Genomic DNA, 16,355 nt, shown 5'->3' with positions numbered 1-16,355 from the left:
TGTTTCATTTTGAAAAACGTCCAAATGTTTTGAGCACCATCATATTTTCTCAGAGTTGTGATTCCTGACATGAAGGTAAACATTTATGCTGATCATTTCCTTATCAATGAATCTTATCATTCACTATTTTGTGTCAAAATATATTAAATAATCATTATAAACTGCACATTTTTAGGCATCTCTGGTGAGAAAATGGTCGAAATAGTTGATGAAATCTTGAAAAGAAACTAAAAGCCATCAAATAAAGTGCTGCAAATATATTCATTGTGGATCAATGAGCTGATTTCTTGAAGAATCTGTTACAGACACCACCAGCTACTTTTCTGCCAATCAGCTGATCGCTTCATGCAATAATGATCATTTCAGTTTCAATAACAGAATATTTATCTTACAAATATTCCTAAAGAGGAATATAACTTTGGTGTTTTTTGGCCTCACGCTTTTTGCTGAACGACCAATTTTCGTGAATAAGAATAATGTGACCGTAACAGCGGGCCTCCTGCAGCGCTGCAAATAACACAAATTTGTAATATTTTATTACAAAAAGAGACATGACCAATAAGAACTGAGTTTCAAAGTGCGTTCATTCTCTCCATCATCATGTGTAACAATCTGAATACTAATATTTGAGCTCATCTGTGACAAACGTCTGAATCTGTCGGAGAGTATTTCCCTCAGATGCTCCGCCGGTTTAAAGCAGGATAAAGTGGAAAGTAGAAAACAACGACGTAAAGGTTGAATGTTTCTGATCTCTGCAGCGATGTCCGTCATCATCCAGACTCGGGGTGAGGTGGGCGGCGGCGTCGCTGCTCACCTGCAGTGCCCCCACTGTGGCCACTTCTCCAAGAGCCACGCCCACCAGCTGTCCCACATAGCGGCGTCCCACCCCGCCTGCCTGGACGGCGTGGTGGTGGGTCGCCTCGGCAACATCCTGATGTACCAGAGCGGCGCGCGGCTCTTCCACTGCGCTCACTGCTTTTTCACCAGCCGCGACTTCACCAAACTCTACAAGCACATCATCTCCAAACACTGCATGGACGAGAGGGAAGGGGGGGCGGTGGAGGGGGGGGGCGGCGACGACGGGAGCGAGAAGGGGGAGGAGGAAGAGGAGGCGGGGAAAGAGGCTCCCAAAAGAAAAATGGCCAGCGAGGCTGAGGAGGAGGAGGAAGGCGAGGGGGCGGAGCTTGGCAACAAGGGCGTGCTGATGTTCGATGGCGCCGGGTACCGCTGCCTCATCTGTGGCTGGAAGAACAAGCTCAAAGCTCTGGGCGTCAACCACGTGGTGCGCAAGCACGACATCCCCAAAGCCTACGCCTCGCAGGCCGTCAGGCGTGACGCCACCGCCACCGCGCCCAACCAGCCGCAGGGGGGCGGGGCCACGGAGGAGGAGGAGGTGGTCGGGCTGAGCGGGGAGCTGCTGAAGGAGGAGATGGAGGCTACGGCCAAGGTGGTGCGCTTCATCTCCAACCGCTTCGTCTGCCTCATCTGTGGCTGGAAGACCAAACTCAAAGGTACCCCCCCCCTCCCTCCACCTCCCTCCTCCACCCCCCTCCACCCTCCCCTCCATGTGATTGATCAGTGAATTAAAAGGTGGATCAGGTGATGCAGCAGCGTGTTGTTTTGATGCAGCGTGTCTCTACCTGTGTGTCGCAGGTTTCGCCATCAGCCACGTGGCGCGTTGCCATGACGTCGAGCGTCCGTACAGCTGCAAAGACTGCAAGCGCAGCTTCTTCCTGCCGAGCCGGCTGCAACAGCACGTCGGCACCGCCCACCGGCCCGGACGCTACGCATGCCCCTTCTGCTACTTCAGGTCCCACTTCCTGGGAGGCTTCAGGAGGCACTGCAGCCGCTGCAACGCCCGCGAGGAAGAGGAGGGCAAGGGAGGAGGAGGAGGAGGAGGAGGACGACGACGGGGGGAGGAGAACGAGGAGAAAGGAGAGGAGAGGAAGGACACAAGAGGGGGGAGGAAGCGAAGGAGATCAGAGAGGGTGATAGAAGAGGAGGAGGACGAGGAGGACTGAAGGATGAAGAACTGTTTGTTTTCAGACACAAACAACAACCTGCTTCAAGAAATCAGAAATAAAAACGTTTTTCTGAAATGTCTTCTTGTGGAGTTTGAACTGGTGCTGAAGTGGGCGGAGCCACTGGAAAGAGGGTTGGACTTCATAACATGGCTCCGCCTCCGGTGTTTATGAACTATTCCTGTTCTGGTTTGAACCCTCGTGGTTGAAATGAACTTATTGTAAGTCGCTTTGGATAAAAGAGTCAGATAAATGAAATGTAATGAAATGATGCTTCAGATGGAAACTGAAACGTTGAGAACGTTGTTGCTCGGCAACATGGGCGGCATCCAGGAGCCATAGAGGCTCACAATTTAGCAAGCTAGCAGTCATGTAGGAATGTAAAGATGTAATGAGGGCGACTCATTTATTATTAACGTACAAAGAAAACCTCTGGAAGATTAAAATTACGACATATTAGCTCACCATCAAACATAAGATGAACGTCCACGGCTTCTAACGTTTCTGAAAACAGCAAACACGTCTCAACGTTCCTAAAACTCAGACCTCATGAACACCACCAGGGGGCGACGCTTCTCAAACACGACCCCATTAGAAGCTCGCAGAAAGTTGACTCGAGCTTCCGGTCGACCGACTGTTGACTCGTTCTCCGTTTCTGATCGACAGCTTTCGAATCTGGAATTCATTCGCAGTTTAAATCGATGAGTAAAAACTGAACTACGAGAAGGAAGCTCTGAAAGATGCCGACCAATCAGAGCTTCAACACCACATGACAGGAAACAGAGTCTGCAGCAAAGAATATCTGTAATTTATTCAACAAAGAAAACAAACCAGGCGGCCGTCAAAACCTTGAGCTTGAAGAAACAACGTGAAGCACAAAACGTGAGCTTTAACTGAAATAAACCTGATGTTCTTCCTGTGGATAGAAACATCATTCTGTCACATGATTCTAAACAAAAAAGGAAATCGCCTCGTTTTTTCCTCTGTAACAACCTAAAGCAGCCGAGACGCCTTCACACGACCACTGTCACGTAAACATCGTAAACATGAGCTAATTAGCACTCAGCTGACGGGAATCAGGTGTTTGATCGTCCTCCGAAGGACTCACTGCAGCTCAAACTCTAACTCTCATTATCTGATCAGATTTTCCTCAATTAGTTTCATCATTGGGTTTTTAAGATGTTAAAAATGTCCCAACGTGACGTCTTCAGATGTTTTGATTCATCCTAAACCAACAGGAAACAAGAAACCCAGAAAGAAGCTTATAAGAGGTTCTGAAAAGTTCCCGCAGCCTCGTTCCTCTGCTGATACACCAGTATGTCCACTAGGGGGCAGATTAGAGCTCAGAAACCCCCACGAGCACGCAGCGTTAGCATCACAGGCACGCTAACTTAAAGCAGCAGCTCCATCTTCCTCCCGATGACGACTCCAGCAGCGTTTTGAGTCCCTGCTGAGAACCACAGAAGAAGAAGAAAAGTCTCCTTCCAACAAAAGTTTCAACAAACAGAAAAGATTTTCTATAAAACTGCTCCCCGTTCACGTTTCCGATCATCGTTTGATTGGCAGCTGGAAGTTGATGCGATTCTTTCCCTGTATGGCTCTGGTTGGTACGACCTGTCAATCATTCAGGAGGTTTGAGAGTCATCCAACAAACCTGAATGACTGACAGTTACGGGTGAGGGGTCAGAGGTCAAATGTGCCGAGGGCACCACGCTCCCTCCAATGCGGCCATGTTGATTCCTCTCAGGTCGCCGAAGTCGTCTCCGTCTCCGTCGCAGTACTCGCCGTCGTCATCGTGGTCGTCGAAGCGGGACGTGTAGCTGGTCGCTGCCTTCTGCTGCAGAGATCAGAGGACAGCAGACCGTCTGAAACTCAGCACGCGCAGTTTTACATTTTATTTTGAAAGTCTGTGACGTACCGTTCGGACCACCGGCTCTCTGAAGGGGGGGCAGACCATGTGGAAGCGAGGGATGGCCACGTCGAACACTTCCTCTTTGTTGGCTGCAAGACAAACACACATCAGAACATCGTGTGTGTGTGTGTGTGTGTGTGTGTGTGTGTGTGTGTGTGTGTGTGTGTGTGTGTGTGTGTGTGTGTGTGTGTGTGTGTGTGTGTGTGTGTCGTGCTTCAGGCTCCTTCACAGTAAAAGTCTGTTACCCAGTCTGTGGAAGGTGTAGTGACCCTCCATGTACTCTGACGGGGTGGAGAAGGTGGTGCAGCTGGCGTACTCGTGCACCTTCCCAGGCGTCATGACCGGAAACTCTCCTGCACACACACACACACACACACACACACACACACACACACACACATCAGCAGCTCGTCTCGGCCAATCACAGCCGAGCTGAACAGGTGGTCATGTGACGTGGCAGCGTACCGACCACGCCGGGCCCCTGCACCTCCTCCACGTTGCCGTCGGAGGTGGTGATCTTCCAGAAGCGGCTGTCGAGCTGACACGCAGCTTCAGGCGAAGCGCTGCTGGACATCGCTATCCTGAAACACACGTTAACGTGACACGTTAAAAACACGGGAGCGACGCCTGGACTCGCGCTGCGAGGACGGGAAGCTACCTGATCCTGTAGGTGAAGAAGAAGTGCGGCGGGTGGACGGACGAGAGCTCAGGCAGGAAGGAGGTAGAAACGGAGACGGTGATGTCATCGGTGGTCGCCACGCAGCCTTTATCATGGACGTACCTGCAGGGACACGGGGACACCTCAGACCGACGGAGACGTTCTCAGGTCCTCCACCATGTTGGTGGTGTTTGAGGATTCGTGTGATCCAAAATGTTTGATTTGGGGTTTTTCGCAAAAACTGATGTTGTTTGTGGAGTTTCTGAGGAATTAGAAAATGTTTTGATTCTTTTTCCACCTCCCTGTTAAACAGTCAAATGTGTTGACTTCCTGTGACTAAAATATTTATATTTATATATAATATATATACAGAAATATTTGTCTTGTAATGTGTTTTTCTTTCTGTTTTGAAAGTGATAAAAAGAGCATAAAGTGACGTAACAAAGTTTCCAGAACAGACCGTCTGTGACTGGATTTCAGATTGTAATTATAAAATAAATAGTTTAACCAAACAGTTTTTACTGATTACATAAAATATTTGCAAATGAAAGTATTTGACTGCTGTCAAAACTTTGATTTGAAGTTTCTTTACTGAAACTGATTGTAACTGCAGCCATTTTGTTTCAGCTGAAGGTTTTCATGGAATGTTTAAAATTTACACCGTCAGCAAGAATATCAGACACCATCAATATGCAAAATAAAGTGCAATAAGTGTGTGTGTGTGTGTGTGTGTGTGTGTGTGTGTGTGTGTGTGTGTGTGTGTGTGTGTGTGTGTGTGTGTGTGTGTGTGTGTGTGTGTGTGTGTGTGTGTGTGTGTGTGTGTGTGTGTGTGTGTGTGTGTGTGTGTGTGTGTGTGTGTGTGTGCGCGCGTGTGTGTGTGTGTGTGTGTGTGTGTGTAACCTGAAGATCTGGTCTCTGATGATCGGGTACTCTCCTGTGACGACGTTGTGGACATACGTGGTGAACCACTCTGAGAAACACGAACCTGAAAACACACACACACACACACACACACACACACACACACACACACACACACACACACACACTGTGGTTCTGGTTCTGGATGGATGGACGGTTTCTGTTCTCATTAGAAACTCTAACGACTAAAACAAATCATTTAACTTCTGTTTTCGCTCGTATCGACAAACAGGAAGTTCAAACTCACGAAACGTCTTCAACCTCCAAAGAAACTTATTTTCTGGACCTGAACCTGACCCGTCAGCAGAGAAGGTGACAGTTAAAGACGAGCGTGATGAACCCACCTGTGATGAACATGTCGATGGCTGAAGGATCCTGAGCCGTCTGGTCCTGAAACAGAAAGCCGAGTCAGTGGTGTGAAGAGGAGCTGCGACTTCATCACCGAGGTCACGTTATCATGAAGAAGATGGACTGTCAGAAATACTCTGAGGCTCTTATTGTGAAAGGGTACGGACGGGGCAGGGGTAGAAGCTCTCGAACATGCGGCGGCCCTCGGCGGGCTCCAGGGCCATGTACTGGCTGAGGCCGGTGTGGAAGCAGAAGGTGAGCGGCAGGCAGCGCCTCATGCCTTTCCTCTGCTGGAAGCCGCCGGCCGCCGTCTCCACGTCCAGCAGCACCTCAGAGCGGTAGTGGTTGGACAGGGACATGCTGCCCATCAGCCTGAGGACGGACGGACAGACAGACGGAGGTGAGACAGGCGGGTGGAGACAGACGGGGACTCCATGAGATCGACACTGACCCCGGGATAACCAGCTTCTGCCCGTTGTGGATGCGGTACGAGCAGCGGTAGTCGTCTGGGAGCCGGCAGCCGATCTGAGCCTCGATGTCATTCAGCTCCACCTCTGTGGCGCCCTCTGAGCAGCAAAACAAACACACCCGAGGTATCAGCTTCTTCTCTCATCACCGTGAAACTATGGAATAAAATATAAAGTCCAGAGAGCTCAAACACAAGTGGACTTGTGCTGAAAAATAATAAATCATAGGCAGCTGATATTGTTTGTACAGCTGCAGCTCAGCTTCAAGCACCGAGGACGTAAAGTTTGGTAAATCTGAATATCCGGTTCTATCACCTGCTCAGCGTTCTGATTTTCTCGAGCTTCACGTGCGACGGCAGGTTTCCGCTGCACTTTTCTTTTCTCGCTCTTCAGCTGAGAGTTAAATGTTTTGGCATGAATTTTCTGAACTGCAGCTGGAGCTCAGACAGGTTTGTAGAGATGGGAAACAAGGAAATACTTCAGTATGTGCAGCAGCAGGAGCCCCGCCCACTTTGTTTACAATATTGTGAACACTTGTGGAAACTTGGAAAATGTTGTTTCTCGATGAGCCCATCTTTTTTCACTGTTTGCTAAATAAATGATGGAAGAAAAAAGTTTGTTCTGAGAGCGTCAGAGTTCTCCCTCCGACTGCAGTGAGAAACCCAGAGTGGTCGGAGGCGCCGAGGTCGCGTCACCTTTGAGCGATGCGATCATGCGTGGACACCTCTGCTGCAGGAAGCTCTTCAGCTGCTCCCAGCTTCTCTTCAGCGCCGGGTAGAACTGGATGTAACGGCCCAGGTCCGTGTAGTACTGCCTGAACAGAGAGTACCAGGAGAGGCCGCTGTGCAGCCGGTCCACACTGAAAACACACACACACACACACACAGCTCAGACTGTGGCACTGTGGTGTCAGTGTGTGTGTGTGTGTGTGTGTGTGTGTGTGTGTGTGTGTGTGTGTGTGTGTGTGTGTGTTCAGATGGACTCACTCTGTCAGCAGCCAGTGTTTGAGGCACAGAGACTTCCATAGAGGGTTGTGTTTGGAAAGCTCGTTCAACCTCCTGCTGACGTAGCTGCAGCTGCAGGGAGGAGGCGGAGTCAAAGGTGTACATGTACACACACACACACACACACACACACACACACACACACACACACACACACACACACACACACACACACACCAAACAGAATTCCTGGTTGAATCAACATAAATGAAGTAATATTTGAGTACTTCCACCACCTCGGGCCGACTACACTAGTACTACTAGTAGTAGTAGTAGTACTAGTACTAGTAGTACTAGTGTTACTAACCCTAGTACTAGTACAGGTATCGGGTCTGTCCTTCAGGACCAAGTTAGTACTACTAGTACTAGTAGTACTGGTAGTAGTACTAGTACTCGTAGTAAGTTCCAGAAGTCATCGATGAGTCAGCTGACCGACCGGTTAACAGACCTGAACGAGCAGCTAACAGCTGTTAGCAGGCAGCTAACTGTAAACAAGATGTTGATGTTGTTGACCTGAGCTCGGAGTCACGTGACAGCTTCCTTCTGTCTGATCTGAGTTCCAGCTGTCAATAACTGAAGGCAGCTCTGACCTCCATCTGTTAGACAACATCAACAATAACAATAACAACAATAATAAGTGGTTGCTAAGGAGCTAATGCAGCTGTTAGCAGCATTAGCTCCAGTTGATTCACCGAGTCAGTTTGTCCAACAGAAGTTGAACGTGTTTGTTTGTTTGTTGTTGTTGTTGTTGTTGTCTCAGTCTAACTTCTCACGTCTTGTCCGTGTTGTTGTTAGCCGCTGTTAGCTCTGCAGCCGCTAGGCGGCAGCTTGTTTACGTCTTTGTTTGGAAGACAACAGCCGTTGTTGACATGCTGCGTGTTCCGGTGTCGGTACCGGTGGTACCGGCGGTACCGGCGGTACGTACTGCAGCAGGTCCCTGAAGCCCAGGGAGGAGAAGATGTGCAGCAGCGGGTCTGACGGCAGCTGGTCCATCCGGAGCTCCGAGGCTGCCATTGTTAGCTTTAGCAACACTTCTTCTTCGTTGTACTTTTTATCTGCAGCTCACTGAGGAGGAGGAAGAGGAGGAGGAGGAGGAGGAGGACCGCCCCCTGCTGGGCTCCTGCACTCCTCCGCCAGGAACCATCAGAAGACATCAGATTAGTGGACAAGCAACACTGGTTTGAGGACATTAAAGATTAAAGTCCACCTTTTATCGGAGGAAGCCCGACGGACTGATAAGAGACAGAAGTCATCTACGTCAAAGTGAAAGCACCACCAGGAGCCGAAGGTGGATGAGCACACCTACGACCACAGGCCGGGGCGGTTGGAGGTTTACGCGTCACCAGTTGAACAGTAAACTGTCCCCCTGGTTCAAAACAGACTCAGGTGACACACCTGAGTGTTTCTGCTCACCGGTGGAGCAGGAAGCCCAAATCCGTCCCTTCAGGATTACTCACGTGTTTCCTGACTTCAACTCGTTTAAGCAGAGCTTTTGGACTGAAACTAGTTTAGTTGCTGGTTCTTGGTTCACATATTACGAGATGAGTCTGGACAGACGTGGACGGAGGGAAACGAGGTCATTCTCGATCAGTGATGGGAACAAAACAAATGAGCCATTTGAAGAATGCAGTTTGAGTCAGAAAGTCTGAGGAACAGGACCATCACTCATTTTGGATGACTGGACCAGCTGCCACTAACATGCTCTGTCTGGATATGAAATGGGGCGTTGTGTAAATTCATGTCTCAAAATAACTGAAGAAACAAGTCTGTCCTGTTGTCAGGGACGTTGCTGTGGGTTAAATATTAATCAAGATTATCAGAGTGAAATATCAGTTGAACTTTGAGCTCTGCAGGTTCAGAAGTTATTTTATTGTTTTATGTCTGGATGAAGGAGATTCAGTGTGAGACAGCCTGCAGACACAGACGGTTGTTGAAGGACAAGAGGACGAGAGACGAGTTCACAGGAAGAAGTTGAGTAAGTGGGCCTTTCATTTAAATCTTCTTTGTTAGCAGACTGATGTCTCTTCTTCATCACAAACAAGCTGCTCTTTGTCTGATGGTGTGTTGACGTCCAGAATCACTTCATCTGTGATTCCTCTCCTCTTTCACTGGAACCTCAAAGATAATCACTATTGAATTTATGTTATCGTAAATCCAGATCGATGTATGCGGACAGATATCAAATCTGTGTTTTTACTCCGAGACTAAAGACCGATGATGAATTTCTCTCCGTTGTTTCGTTCATCAGGTGCTGCAGGTTTTTGCCAACATGAAGAGGTATGAATCTCAACACCTCACATTACATATTCATTCTTCTCACTACCTGTTGTTCAGTGTTGCTGGAGGTGGTTCCTCCGACCTTTGGTGGATTCATGATAAACCAGGAACATGATATGAGCTTCCTCATACAGGAAGTTTGGACTTTGACACTCCAGTTGTCTTGTGACTGTTTAATTCATGTTTATTGAGAGTGTATTGGTGCTCTGACTGAAACCACGTGATGAGCTGAACACTTTATAACTCAGTAAAGTGAGTGAGAGCAGTGACTCTGTGCTTTATATTAAAGCTTCAGCTGCAGCTGCTGAGTTCTCCCACAGATGAGTTTTGTCAGGTCCCTGTGACCTTTGACCTCCAAAATTAAACAAGTTCATTATTGAGAAATGTAGTTAGTAAAATAAGTCCATGTTTGTGCCAAATATCAATAAATATTCAATCAATTCTTTCATGAGGTTGTTTTTGGGCCAAAAACAGCTCAGAAACGTGATTGAACTTAAAGATGAGTTGATAGTTTTCCTCTCTGTCTACCAGGACCCATCAGGAACAACACTCCCCAGGACCAGAACCAGAACCAGGACCAGAACCAGAACCAGGACCTGAACCCAGCTGTCTGTCCATGAAGAGTGATCGGTCGAAGCATCACAACGTAGACTTTAAAAGATCAAAAACCTCTGCTGTGAAGAAGTAAGACATAACTGAATATAAAATGAAACTACCTTCCACATGATGGCCGGGTGTGTTCCTGCACATGCTGCTGATGCTGCGATATTCCTGCAGAGGTTGTAGAAAGAACACGTTCTCATCAAACAACAGACTGGATGAAGTTACTCTGTGATGTCAGGCTGACACTAAGTTTATAAATGTTCACTCTGAAAAGCTTCAAACTTTGTTGTTTACCAAATTTATGCTTTTGTTGTTGGCATCTAATAAACAGTACATTTTGATGCCAGCTAGTTTTCCTCTCTGTCCACCAGGATCCATCAGGAGTCAGACTCTTCAGAACCAGAACCAGAACCAGGACCTGAACCCAGCTGTGTGTCCATGAAGAGTGATCGGTCGAAGCATCACAACGTGGACTTTAAAAGAAGGACCCGCTCTCCTGTAAAGAAGTAAGATGTTCCTCAGTTTGAACCCTCACCGACAGGTGTCTCTACTGGTCCGCTGCTGAAGTTGGAGAACTCTGAGGTGGAAACTCATCAGGCTGCTGTCATGTTGTCTCTGGGGGAAGTGATGCTACCCCGTCTCTCTGGGGACGAATGGGACCGGTTTGGGCAGAAAGATGAAGATCTACGTTGTTTTAAGAGGCAGTTAAAGACAAAACGTGTGAACGATATTGTCCTTTGCAGGAGAGCACCACTGACTCCATTTGTAACGTGCTTCCATATGTAACTCAACTCAGCCCACATATTCAGTTCTCCAGTTCTCTCTCACAATGTCACAGCTCAGTCGTGTTTGTTCTGATCAGGATGATCACCGCAAGAACACACGGGCTTTAACTCACCTGTGTGAACCATACAGCGGTAACCATGGTAACTCACCAGCGTGAGCTGATGCTTCATGATTCCTCCGCAGAGTCGGCCAGCAGAGCTCAAAGGTTCCCGGAGATCAGTCTGCCCAGCAGGATCAAACACAGCTGGACTCCATGTTTGTGGTCTGTACATGGATAACAACCAGTTTGACATCTGTTGTGTCCACAGTCATCTCTGTGCTGCACTTTGTACACCACTGGATTATCAGTCCAACATGGATCTGATGTTGGTCTCCATGATTTCAGTCTGACTTGTTTATTCTGTTCCAGCTGCTGGAGGAAAACATCGTCCAGTTTGTGAGGAAAGAGCTGAAGCAGATGCAGAAAATCCTGAGTCCACATTACTCAGAAATCTTAATAAGTAAGGAGGAGGATGAGGAGGATGAGGAGGTGTTGGAGGGTGAGGATGAAGAGCAGAGGAGGAGCAGCAGAGAGTCATTTATGAAGATCACACTGCACTTCCTGAAGAGAATGAAGCAGGAGGAGCTGGCTGACCGTCTGCAGAGAAGTAAGAGGATTTCTCTGCACATTTAACTGGCTGGCAGGACACCATATTTACTAATATCATATTTACCAATGTTATGTTTACAGATGTCATATCTTAGAATACCGTAGTTACTATTATATTCATTATACCATATTTACTATTATATTCATTATGCCATATTTACTAATACCATATTTACCAATGTTGTTTTCAAATGTCATATCTTGGAAGACCATATATGCCATTACATGAATTATGTCATATTTACTATTATATTCATTGTCATATTTACTAATACCATATTTACTATTATATTCATTATGCCATATTTACTAATACCATATTTACCAATGTTGTTTTCAAATGTCATATCTTAGAAGACCATATATGCCATTACATGAATTATGTCATATTTACTATTATATTCATTATGCCATATTTACTAATACCATATTTACTATTATATTCATTGTCATATTTATTAATACCATATTTACTATTATATTCATTATGTCATATTTATTAATACCATATTTACTATTATATTCATTATGTCATATTTACTAATACCATATTTACTATTATATTCATTATGCCATATTTACTAATATCATATTTACCAATGTTGTTTTCAAATGTCATATGTTAGAATACCATATTTACTATTACATGAATTATGTCATATTTACTATTATATTCATTATGACATATTTACTAATACCATATTTACTATTATATTCATTATGTCATATTTACTAATACCATATTTACTATTATATTCATTATGCCATATTTACTAATATCATATTTACCAATGTTGTTTTCATTCATATGTTAGAATACCATATTTACTATTACATGAATTATGTCATATTTACTATTATATTCATTATGACATATTTACTAATACCATATTTACTATTATATTCATTATGTCATATTTATTAATACCATATTTACTATTATATTCATTATGTCATATTTACTAATACCATATTTACTATTATATTCATTATGCATATTTACTAATACCATATTTACTATTATATTCATTATGCCATATTTACTAATACCATATTTACTATTGTATTCATTATGTCATATTTACTAATACCGTATTTACTATTGTATTCATTATGCCATATTTACTAATACCATAGTTACTATTATATTCATTATGCCATATTTACTAATACCATATTTACTATTATATTCATTATGTCATATTTATTAATACCATATTTACTATTATATTCATTATGTCATATTTACTAATACCATATTTACTATTATATTCATTATGCCATATTTACAGTTGTATTTAGTAATATCATATTTACTTATGCCATTTTGAATAAGATCATATTTATTTAAATCATATTTACTGTCATATTTATTACCTCCATATTTACAAATGCCGTAAGTATTCTCACTCATACTTACTTTGGTCATATTTAGTAATGCCATATTTACTTTTGTTATAGTTACTAATGTGATATTTCCTGTCTTATTTCTTTTTGGTGAATGAAATGTTGGACTATTTACTGTATAATTTATTCATCGCTCTTATTTGTTTTGTTAATTCAGAAAGTCTCGCTCCAGTTTGTCAACGTAAACTTAAATCAAAGCTGAAGAAGAAGTTCCAGAGTGTGTTTGAGGGGATTTCTAAATCCAGAAAGTCGACCCGTCTGAATGACATCTACACAGAGCTGTACATCACAGAGGGATGGACTGCAGAGGTCAACGATGAACATGAAGTCAGACGGATTGAAAGAGAATCCAGAAAACCAGACAGAACAGAAACAACCATCAGACAAGAAGACATCTTTAAAGGCTCACCTGGAACAGATCAACCAATCAGAACAGTGCTGACGAAGGGAGTGGCCGGCATCGGGAAGACAGTGTTGACACAGAAGTTCACTCTGGACTGGGCTGAAGACAAAACCAACCAGGACATCCAGTTCATGTTTCCGTTCACGTTCAGAGAGCTGAATGTACTGAAAGAGAGAAAGTTCAGTTTGGTGGAACTGGTTCATTTCTTCTTCACTGAAACCAAAGCAGCAGGAATCTGCAGCTTTGAACACTTCCAGGTTGTGTTCATCTTTGACGGTCTGGATGAGTGTCGACTTCCTCTGGACTTCCACAACAATGAGATCCTGACTGATGTTACAGAGTCCACCTCAGTGGATGTGCTGCTGACCAACCTCATCAGGGGGAAACTGCTTCCCTCCGCTCACATCTGGATAACCACACGACCTGCAGCGGCCAATCAGATCCCTGCCGAGTGTGTCGGCATGGTGACCGAGGTCAAAGGGTTCACTGACCCGCAGAAGGAGGAGTACTTCAGGAAGAGGTTCAGAGATAAGGAGCAGGCTAATAGGATCATCTCCCACATCAAGACATCCAGAAGCCTCCACATCATGTGCCACATCCCGGTCTTCTGCTGGATCACCGCTACGGTTCTGGAGGAGGTGTTGAAGAGCACAGACGGAGGAGAGATGCCCAAGACCCTGACGGAGATGTTCATCCACTTCCTGGTGGTTCAGGCCAAAGTGAAGCAGGTCAAGTTTGATGGAGGAGCTGAGACAGATCCACACTGGAGTCTGAAGAGCAGGAAGATGATGGAGTCTCTGGGAAAACTGGCGTTCGAGCAGCTGCAGAAAGGAAAGCTGATCTTCGATGAGTCCGACCTGACAGAGTGTGGCATCGATATCAGAGCAGCTTCAGTGTACTCAGGAGTGCTCACCCAGAGCTTTAAAGAGGAGAGCGGGCTGTACCAGGACAAGGTGTTCTGCTTCATCCATGTGACCATTCAGGAGTTTCTGGCTGCTCTTTACGTCCATCTGACCTTCATCAACTCTGCTGTCAAACTGCTGGAAGAACAAAACACTAAACCCTGGTGGGCCAAAGTCCTAAGAGAACAACCTGATCCAACACCTCTCTACCAGAGGGCTGTGGACGAAGCTTTGGAGAGTCCAAACGGACACCTGGACCTGTTCCTCCGCTTCCTCCTGGGTCTGTCCGTGGAGACCAATCAGACTCTCCTACGAGGCCTGCAGACACAGAAAGGAAGTAGCTCAGAGACCAATCAGGAAACAGTCCAGTACATCAAGGAGAAGATCAGTAAGAATCTGTCTACAGAGAAAAGCATCAACCTGTTCCACTGTCTGAATGAACTGAATGATCATTCTCTGGTGACGGAGATCCAATGGTCCCTGAAATCAGGATGTCTCTCCACAAATCAACTGTCTCCTGCTCAGTGGTCAGCTCTGGTCTTCATCTTACTGTCATCAGAAGAACATCTGGACGTGTTTGACCTGAAGAAATACTCTGCTTCAGAGGAGGCTCTCCTGAGGCTGCTGCCGGTGGTCAAAGCCTCCAACAAAGCTGTGTAAGCTTGTTGACATGTTGTTCAGTCCTGATGCTTCAGGTGTTCTGATACCGAATGAAACTGAACCTTGGGTTTCTTTTTCTGCTGATTTTCATCTCTTCAGGCTGACTGGCTGTAACCTGTCAGAGAGAAGCTGTGAAGCTCTGTCCTCAGTCCTCAGCTCCCCGTCCTCCAGTCTGAGAGAGCTGGACCTGAGTAACAACGAGCTGCAGGATTCAGGAGTGAAGCTGCTGTCTGCTGGACTGAAGAGTCCAAACTGTAGACTGGAGACTCTCAGGTCAGGATTCAAGCTGCTGAACTGATGAGGATTATTTTCCTGATAAACAGCCGAGTAGAATCTGATCTGATTTGTTGAATTTGTTGTCTGCAGGCTGTCAGGTTGTCTGATCTCAGAGGAAGGTTGTGCTTCTCTGACCTCAGCTCTGATCTCCAACCCCTCCAGTCTGAGAGAGCTGGACCTGAGCTACAACCATCCAGGAGACTCAGGAGTGAAGGTGCTGTCTGCTCTACAGAAGGATCCTCGCTGTAAACTGGAGACTCTCAGGTATGGAGACGCTGCTGCAGACAGACAGTCTGACAGAGGACAGAGGACGGGACTGTGTGAAAATGTTGGACTGGTCCTTGATCAGTGTGTAACAGTGTGTGGAGGAGAGTGATGTCACGTCCATGTCTGACCGCCCTCCTCCTTTCAGGGTGGAGCCTGCTGGAGTCTGATGGATGAAACCAGGTCTGAGGAAGTGTAAGTGTGCAGCACACATCCAACCACGTGACATCACTCATCCGGATCGATGATGTCATCAAATGAACAGGTGATGTATCAGTAACTGCAGCCGTGTTGTGTTTGTTCTCCATCAGATTTCTGTGAACTCGCACTCGACACAAACACGGCGAACGGACAACTCCGACTGTCCGACAACAACAGGAAGGTGTCGTACGTGGAGGAAGATCAATCGTATCCCGATCACCCCGATAGATTTGATCGATGCCATCAGCTGCTGTGTTCAACTGGTCTGACTGGCCGTTGTTACTGGGAGGTGGAGTGGAAAGACGTGGTCGGTATATCAGTGAGTTACAGAGGAATCAGCAGGAGAGGAGAGAGAGATCAATGTGAGTTTGGATTAAACCATCAGTCCTGGAGTCTGAGCTGCTCTGATGGTGGTCGTTATGCAGTCTCACACAATAAGGTGGTAACCTCCTCCTCCATACCCTCCCCCTCCTCCTCCATCCCCTCCTCCTCTACCCCCTTTTTAGTGAATATCACTATATTTTGGTACTCTGAAGTGTTTGGAGTTATTCAGAGATTATTGTGGGCCTCTCCTGGTTAAATAAAAATGGTATTTT

General features: G+C 45.8%; 3 protein-coding genes across 3 annotated transcripts; 2 read left to right on the top strand and 1 right to left on the bottom strand.

The window, feature by feature from the left end:
• Positions 1-1,088: 1,088 nt before the first annotated feature.
• Positions 1,089-2,714, top strand: LOC138634383 (uncharacterized). Its single transcript, XM_069721283.1, has 2 exons — positions 1,089-1,511; positions 1,654-2,714. Exons 1-2 carry the CDS (start codon positions 1,139-1,141, stop codon positions 2,019-2,021), a joined length of 741 nt encoding a protein of 246 aa, XP_069577384.1. The 5' UTR covers positions 1,089-1,138; the 3' UTR covers positions 2,022-2,714.
• A 94-nt stretch (positions 2,715-2,808) lies between these two features.
• On the bottom strand, positions 2,809-8,366 carry fbxo3 (F-box protein 3). Its single transcript, XM_069721274.1, has 12 exons — positions 8,257-8,366; positions 7,314-7,403; positions 7,023-7,186; positions 6,312-6,426; positions 6,028-6,232; positions 5,857-5,902; positions 5,492-5,576; positions 4,592-4,714; positions 4,399-4,514; positions 4,179-4,286; positions 3,940-4,022; positions 2,809-3,858 (listed from the first exon to the last, which is right to left on the bottom strand). Exons 1-12 carry the CDS (start codon positions 8,343-8,345, stop codon positions 3,712-3,714), a joined length of 1,371 nt encoding a protein of 456 aa, XP_069577375.1. The 5' UTR covers positions 8,346-8,366; the 3' UTR covers positions 2,809-3,711.
• Positions 8,367-9,230: 864 nt separating this feature from the next.
• On the top strand, positions 9,231-15,953 carry LOC138634368 (NLR family CARD domain-containing protein 3-like). The gene is made up of 11 exons (XM_069721253.1): positions 9,231-9,306; positions 9,580-9,608; positions 10,140-10,292; positions 10,583-10,717; positions 11,181-11,259; positions 11,407-11,644; positions 13,211-15,014; positions 15,118-15,291; positions 15,385-15,558; positions 15,707-15,753; positions 15,870-15,953. Exons 2-10 carry the CDS (start codon positions 9,601-9,603, stop codon positions 15,726-15,728), a joined length of 2,787 nt encoding a protein of 928 aa, XP_069577354.1. The 5' UTR covers positions 9,231-9,306; positions 9,580-9,600; the 3' UTR covers positions 15,729-15,753; positions 15,870-15,953.
• The last annotated feature ends 402 nt before the right edge of the window (positions 15,954-16,355 follow it).

The sequence above is a fragment of the Brachyistius frenatus genome, unplaced genomic scaffold, assembly GCF_029030835.1.
Source record: "Brachyistius frenatus isolate BFR_SWC_R1_liver_20210118 unplaced genomic scaffold, ASM2903083v1 Contig_259, whole genome shotgun sequence".
NCBI classification, from domain to species: Eukaryota; Metazoa; Chordata; class Actinopteri; family Embiotocidae; genus Brachyistius; species Brachyistius frenatus.
This window is presented reverse-complemented; position numbering and strand designations above follow the sequence as displayed.

Bases quoted from the DNA above. Each gene is read 5' to 3' on its own strand.
- LOC138634368 (XM_069721253.1), top strand. The intron at 15,015-15,117 runs GTAAGCTTGTTG...TCATCTCTTCAG, and splicing joins AAAGCCTCCAACAAAGCTGT to GCTGACTGGCTGTAACCTGT. The intron at 15,559-15,706 runs GTATGGAGACGC...TCCTCCTTTCAG, and splicing joins TGTAAACTGGAGACTCTCAG to GGTGGAGCCTGCTGGAGTCT.
- fbxo3 (XM_069721274.1), bottom strand. From the start codon at position 8,345: ATGGCAGCCTCGGAGCTCCGGATGGACCAGCTGCCGTCAGACCCGCTG. The intron at 4,023-4,178 runs GTAACAGACTTT...TTTGTCTTGCAG, and splicing joins CTACACCTTCCACAGACTGG to CCAACAAAGAGGAAGTGTTC. The intron at 3,859-3,939 runs GTACGTCACAGA...TGATCTCTGCAG, and splicing joins GAGAGCCGGTGGTCCGAACG to CAGAAGGCAGCGACCAGCTA.
- LOC138634383 (XM_069721283.1), top strand. From the start codon at position 1,139: ATGGCCAGCGAGGCTGAGGAGGAGGAGGAAGGCGAGGGGGCGGAGCTT. The intron at 1,512-1,653 runs GTACCCCCCCCC...TGTGTGTCGCAG, and splicing joins CTGGAAGACCAAACTCAAAG to GTTTCGCCATCAGCCACGTG.